Source organism: Phaseolus vulgaris, chromosome 2 (assembly GCF_000499845.2).
Source record: "Phaseolus vulgaris cultivar G19833 chromosome 2, P. vulgaris v2.0, whole genome shotgun sequence".
NCBI classification, from domain to species: domain Eukaryota; kingdom Viridiplantae; phylum Streptophyta; class Magnoliopsida; order Fabales; family Fabaceae; genus Phaseolus; species Phaseolus vulgaris.
Genome location: NC_023758.2, coordinates 38,251,071 through 38,258,496, shown reverse-complemented (window position 1 = coordinate 38,258,496; position 7,426 = coordinate 38,251,071). Strand labels below are relative to the sequence as shown.

General features: G+C 29.9%; 1 protein-coding gene across 1 annotated transcript; it reads right to left on the bottom strand.

Moving 5' to 3' along the window:
- Window positions 1–1,143: 1,143 nt before the first annotated feature.
- LOC137811899 (uncharacterized) lies at window positions 1,144–4,510 on the bottom strand. The gene is made up of 5 exons (XM_068613762.1): window positions 4,265–4,510; window positions 2,357–2,410; window positions 2,167–2,247; window positions 1,894–2,066; window positions 1,144–1,419 (listed from the first exon to the last, which is right to left on the bottom strand). The coding sequence occupies exons 1-5, from the start codon at window positions 4,284–4,286 to the stop codon at window positions 1,321–1,323; spliced, it is 429 nt and encodes a 142-aa protein (XP_068469863.1). The 5' UTR covers window positions 4,287–4,510; the 3' UTR covers window positions 1,144–1,320.
- Between the last annotated feature and the right edge of the window lie 2,916 nt (window positions 4,511–7,426).

The window sequence follows — 7,426 nt, the reverse complement described above, 5'->3', positions numbered from 1 at the left end:
CCTTCGGAAAAAACTAAAAATTTAAAATAACATGCAATTAACCTTTCTCCTTTTACAAATTCAAAGCACATATGTTTTCAAATATTTTGAATCCATTACTTTCCTCCCTATAAAGAAAAAAAAAGTCATCTATTATAAAGAATATTGACTATTCATCTACTAAATAATCAAACAACCAACCACCTTGTAAAACAAAAACAATTCATTTTATTTGTTACTAATAAAACAGTATTTGTCCCTACAAATATGCATTTTTATTTTACTTTTTAATTTAATCAAATAACATATAGTGATGTCATTCCTAAATTTATAATGATAAAATTGAAAACTTTGCACAGAACATGTAATTCACACATTAGAAAAATAAATTTCTAATATATCCTTTTACATTTTTATTGTTATATAGCATTACGCACATAAATGTTAAAAAGACAAAATCATGGGTTTAAAAATTCATAGACAAAACTCGTGTAGAAAATATCCAAATCGCCGCATGTAAACCGAACTTCCAAGGCTCACATTCTTATGATTAACGTGATCTAAAATAAGGCAAATTCTCCTTACACCCAACCTATTAAATCCAGAATTAGAAAAAATACATAATAAAGTAAATTTGAAACAGATTATTGTGTTCAGAAAACATAAATCCAAATATAAAAAACTCATTCCAAAATTTAAAAAAATTACATTCCAAAATAAAAACCATATTCTCCTTTTAATTAAGAACACTTTTGTCATTTCACTTAAAAATCAAGTACAACTTCACCATTAACGTTTCACCATTTAGTATAACTGATCATTTCCCCATAGTGAAATAAATTATACTCGTTCAAAAACATCTTTATTACTCTAAAATTTTAAACTAACAAATACTTTTACAACGAAAAATAAAAGTTTAAAAAAATGATATACAATTTATGTCTTTACTTTCTTTCTTTGTTAATCTGTAACAGCTTCCAAATTTACTTCTGGTGTTTTCTCATTTGAAAACTGTCACTTTTACTAACTTCTATTTCTATCCTTCTTGTTTCCATTTTAACTCCTGGGAAGGGATCATGCAGATTTCCCACTCAGATAAAGCCAAAAACCAAATAGCAGATAAAAATGACGAGAGAAATGAACATGACCGGGCAATACAAATAATTCAGACAAATTAAGCAACAAGTAACCAATTATAAGTATCAAAATAATAAGGTATCAATTGAAACTGAGTTTAGATCAGTTTGTATGCATCTCCAGACACGAAACTTTATTAAAATGCATATTTAAACCATGGCTCAGGATATACTGATCAAACACATAAACAGCGAAAAATGACATTCACGCATTCAATGATGCTCCAGAGTTCTTCCTGCATTCTGCTAGCATATCCATGTAAAACTGGCACTTGCTAATGTCGTTTCCATAGCTGCTTATGCACTGCAGTCAGATGTAAACAAACAAGATCAACTAATGTAGCATTAACTCAACTAGCAGATTCATATAAGATAGTGAATCAAAATGTATCCTTAAACAGAACTCAAATAGCACAAAATACAAAAGTGAGTGCCCAGGGTCTGCGAAAACTAAAATGATGACTGCCATAAGTTGCACATCCTAATATATATGTACACTTACGTACATTCATATATGAGGTCAAATTACTTGCACCCTTTCAAAAGATAGATTATAACAATATTGCTCAACATATCTGTTAGCATTTGATTATTTACCCAACAGTAGAAGATAAATGTTAACTCCCACATCTTTCTAAGCACATACATATTGGTATGTCTATAACAAATGGCACACATAATTGCACAAAACTATACATTAGTACAACTAATGAAGTGTTAACTAGCATATTATATACCAAATCATTATTCAATAATAAAAGTGAGGTAAACAACATACATCCTGGAATGCCTTTGTATGGACATTGCATGCATCACTTCCAAAAGTATTTGTGGCGGGTGCAGGTGCAGTAGCAACATCTGAGACAACTGCTTCATGTTGAATGGTACGAGGGCCCATTATTGCGTCCACAGCTCTGTGTGCCACTGCACTTCCGGTGCCAAAGGCCATGCCTGAAAAATTCATAAACAGAAAAATCAAAACTAAATAACATGGAATTTTATCTTTCATTAGATTACAAGGTAAATGTAACTTTCGGCTTCCGTGATATACCTTGAGCAATTGTTGACCCAATGCCACCAAGCATAGATCCACCACCACTCTGAACAGGGGCTGGAGGAGGAGCATTGCGAGCTGAATCATGACATCAGTGCATTATATATTAGAGAAAAAAAAGTGTCCTACCACTCCTAGTTGGAAGACTAAAATTGGTAAACCATTCATGTATACTATTCATACATACCAGGCTGAGGAGCAGGGCGAGGTGCTGCACGAGGAGCTGGACGAGCAGATCTTCCTAGATTAAGCAATGAAACAAAAATGTCACATAAGTGAAATTCAAGATTACCATGCAGAATAAAATTGATCCCACCACTGGTTCACCCAAAAATAAACATATTACCATGTGATCCATGTTACAAAAAATGGTTCAGTATAAAAAAACTAAATAAAATATCTATCTTGAATCAAAATATTTCAATATGAACTCATGTGAAAATATGTTTGCCATAAATTCCCATTTTTCCTTTCCTTTGTGAAGAGCACAATATCTCAGGATTTTTCATGAATTTGAATAGGTGGCAAGTATTTTGCAGAAACTGGTCCAATCATGAAATCATTACATCAGTTTTAAGATCTGAGTAATCCAAAATCAAATGTGTAGATTCGTTCAGGCTAATCCCACAATGGCTTACCCTACTATAACTCAAAAGCTACAATGCATTACCCGTATAAGTCCAAACATATGTATCAGAAAATAACCATATAAAGTATTATTAAATAAACCAAAGTCTTGATTCAAACATTGCAGAGAAAGATAGAAAAAACAGAGAAGGTCTCCTGTTCAATTCTTGATTTGGAACACTCATGACTATATACTCATTGGTATTCTCTAAGCTTTTCACTCGCAATAATATCTAGAACAAAACTCTCGAGCACTGTATGGTTGATGCATCTATCTACTAGGAAGCGAGAGAAATTATACCCAGGTCTGTCTAAAACTACCACCTTAAAATCTACTGCCGCCACAATCTTTGTTTGGCTCCCTTTCCCTCAGATATGTATTGCCAGAATTATAACCACGTCTAGACTCATGCCATTTCCGGCAATCCAACATACAACTCCAGCAACAAAATGATATTACATTATAAATAGTTGGTCTTTGATATTTAAAAACCAGTGGGTTACTTACTAACTGTCAGTACTGGAATAACTTCAATTTGAGGTTGAACATCTATTTCATCAAACACCCCTTAAACAAGATAATTGATCGTTTTAACATATGCAGATATTGCATTGTTATAGAATTCATTTTATTGATAAAAGAACTAGAAAATAAATAAATATCTAAATGCATGGGTGAATGAACAGGGTTAGGTTGGCTCCAACCCCACCCAACACATAGCCTTAGCATGGCTCCGAATAGGCCAAAGCACGGTACAGGCTAAAACATAGCACTTACACTAGCATAACCATCAGCACATACCAAAACTGACAGCAAGCATCATTACAAACTAAAAGATCCATATATATTTATGAATAAAAGTATGAGAGGAAAAGGCAATTCCAAAAAACACCATCAACAACCTCCCAACATTTGGGAGAGAAGCAATTAAATATAAAGTTAATTCATCTCATTTGATTTCATATTGCTTGAGCCAATAAATAAATTTAAAGGCCAACTGAATGGGAGTTAGCATTTGAAAGCTGGTACTCTATCACGAAACCTGGTTCCTGTTCCTGCCTATGGAGATTTCATCTAATAATTCTCACCATCCCCAAAGAAAGAATAAGGATTTCTAATCAGGTCTGCTCCAAGACAATCATTTTTTTTTGTTTCTACCGAGATCTTTAGTATTGTTTCTTAGTTGAAAAGCCTAGAGAGAGAAAAGGAAATTGCCAACTCAAAAAATAACAACAAAACATTGAGAAAACACGATTCATGAATCAAACCATTAACGCACAAATGACAAAAGCAAAAAGATAATAAAAAAAAAAAAGAGAAAACAACAGGAACCGTGAGAAATTTATCAAAATCCCGAAAGGGGAAAAATAAACCCTAGAAATCATCGAAGGCTATAAATAGAACAGATAAATGTTATGTAATGAATAATGAAACACTCGAATATAGAACTGGAATAGGAGATTTTACCACCGGAGCTACGACGAGCCATGATTGAAATTAGGGCAGAGAAAGAGTGAAAGCGATTCAGAGAGAGGAAGAAAGAACAAAATAAGAGGTTTATAACAAATACTGTTTATGAACCGTGAACGACCTATTTAAACCCTAAATTCTTTGAAATAGTCGGTGAAAACGTGTTGCCTTTGCATTGGCTGTCTACATGCCTGGTTGGAACAATCTAGAACGCAGACTAAATATAAACCATTTACTAATCACAACCCTGATCTAGTTGAAAATTTCAACATTTATTAAAAATTATATAAAAACATATTAAGAAAATCATAAAATGTATATGGATGCATATTAATAAAAAAAAATTAATCTGTCACAAAAAATAATTATCATTTTTAACGTGTACTTCAAACACATTATAGACCATATAAAAAAAGTCAATAAAATTTTTCTTAATATTTTGTGTGCATTTTGTATTTTCTTAATATGTGTTCACTAATATACACTAGAAAACTTATATAATTATTGATAAAAATAGTCGAATTTAATGAAACACGAAAGAATATATTAACCATCACCATTTATTATAATATTTTATATAGTTAACGATTTTTAATATATGGTTTTTTATTTTCATTTTTTATCATCTATATTTTTATCATTAATTCAGTTTACTATTCCTTAAGTTATTATTTATAAATTTTAATAATTATTTATATTCATTCTATTAAATTAGATATAAAATAAATTATTGATGAGAAAGAAGTCCTTAATCATTTTTTTTACTTTAAGTCTTGGTCATTGAAGAATTATTGTTATGAAATAATGAATTTTAAAAAAAAAATTGTATTATGATTTTTATTGTTTTTTTCTAAATTCATATTTTTATTTTAATGTTTGAAAAAATAGATTATGACAATATATCAATACACTATCAACATATAAAGTAAATAAATTTGGATTTTCCTCTTTCTTAGTAATTTAACTTTAATGCCCTTATATTAAATTCGATTTCAATTTTGAAATAAATATTCCAAGTTTATCAATTTGGATATTAAGTTCGTCTCATAAAACCTGAAAAATTAAATAAAATATTGATACAAGTTTATCATTCATACATCTCTATATATTATTGCATGAGAAATGCTAGTAGGAATATACTTTTTTAGGCATACTCTCTCATTTGAAGGTTTTTTTAAATCACAAGAAAAATGAGATTTACGTCTTATTAAGATTTTTCTCTTAATTTATAATTGTAAATCTTTTTTTAATTATAAGGTTACAAATTACAATTTTGAAAATAATTGTTATGGTGAATGAAACTCTAAATGAATGAGTTTATTGATTTGAACCTACATTTACTTTGGTTTATTAGAAGAAAAAAGTTACAAAGTAAAAAAAAAATGGTTTATTAGAAGAAAACAGTTATAAAGCAAAAAAAAAATAGTGCACAAGAAAAGATAAAATAAACATTTTTCTTGTTTAATTAAAGTGTTTTTATAAGGTTGGATAACTTCTAGAGTGACTTCTTTATCTTTTGTTTCTGGTTTTTTCGATCTCCCGTTTCAGTCGTTTTTTTGTCTTTCAATCCTTCTACTCCTATCAAATGACAGAGGGACCTACAAAGATACTCTGACGCTCAAGTTAATCCGAGTAGAGTCTACATGTGTGTAACAGTTGAAAAGCTACATATGTCACTTGATTGTCTATACTATTTATACATTTTGGTTGAATCTTTTCTGTTATGGACTCGCATATAGGACTCAATTACGCCTTAATCATGTTTTATAGATAAATGAGCAACAAGAATTCCTTGGCGAACCTTTTGATACCTCCATACTTGAGAGATAAGCTGATCACATTGCATTAAAATTTTGGAAGGGTGAGATAAGAAATAAAAATTTCAGTTAGGCTCTGTTTGTTTCAAGGGTTGTACTATTTAAGAGGAAGGATGTGAGTAGATATCCATGATCAGTGATTTTTCTCATCCTTCTCGTATGCAAAGATTTGAGGGGAAAGTCATCTAAGATGGTGGTGTGTTTTCCCTTTTTGACATTTTTTTTCTTTGTCATTAATGTAATAATATATATAATAATATCTTTTATTTTTATTATTTTTCCATCATAATTATCATATTATGATATTTCATACTTTATTATATATATATATATATATATTTTCTTCTTTATAAATAAATTTGTTGTACAATTCACTCTATATATAATATTTTTTTATTATAAAATGTCCTCTAAAATATCTACATGGTTATGCATCTACATACAATCTAAATCAAAATCAGTAAATATAAAAAACTTTCAAAATGTATAAATAAATATAACAATAAATTTGTATATGCTTAGATAATATTATTTTTATGATTTTTTTCATGTTTTGATAATATTAAATAACTCGTATTTTTTAAAAGAAAATTATTTAATAGTATCGAAATAAATTATTCAATTGTACAGAAAATAATTTATAAATACAAGGGTAAATTTGTAAACTTATATTTTACACTTTTAACAAAAATTAAGAAAACCTCACAACAATTACATCACTCACAAACTCCCATAAACTTTCCTCACACATTCACTCTAACGTACCACAATCCAAACGACCTCACTTTCTTCACACTTTCTTCTCACATCCTCACACATCCACTCTCCAATCCAAACACACACTTAAGGATGTTATGTTTGATCATTTATTATTATTATTTATAGTTAAAAACACCGATATATTTTTGTTAGGATCGAAAAATATTAAAGTTGATATCCTATGGGCTCAAGTTAAGTATACTTAGGATCCCTCATCCCAAATTAAGGTTGTTGTGCTTAACTTTAAATTGATATCGTTGTACAACATCAACTGTGAGACCGCTAATAAAGGTCTCATATAAGTCTTTGTGGAAAGGTGGCACCGAGACACCAATGATTTCCACCTTCCTGTTGGTGTGATGACCGTCACATTAAATTGTGTATGCATTGCTACATGTCCCTAGTCTTGGACAATTTTGTGGATATATGTCATTGGATCAACACCAACATTGTTTAGGATATATGTCATTACATCCACCTAAGATGGAAGTATGAAGCTTGATCTTATTTATTGTATCTTATGGGATGCACAATCTTTACAGATAAAAGTACGAAATTTATTAGCATGTCGTACTTGCAGCTA

Excerpts from the sequence above, each read along its gene's own strand:
- LOC137811899 (XM_068613762.1), bottom strand. The coding sequence starts at position 4,286 with ATGGCTCGTCGTAGCTCCGGTG. Across the intron at positions 2,248-2,356 it reads TCGCCCTGCTCCTCAGCCTG|CTCGCAATGCTCCTCCTCCA; the intron begins GTATGTATGAAT and ends GTCATGATTCAG. Across the intron at positions 2,067-2,166 it reads TGGGTCAACAATTGCTCAAG|GCATGGCCTTTGGCACCGGA; the intron begins GTATATCACGGA and ends TGAATTTTTCAG.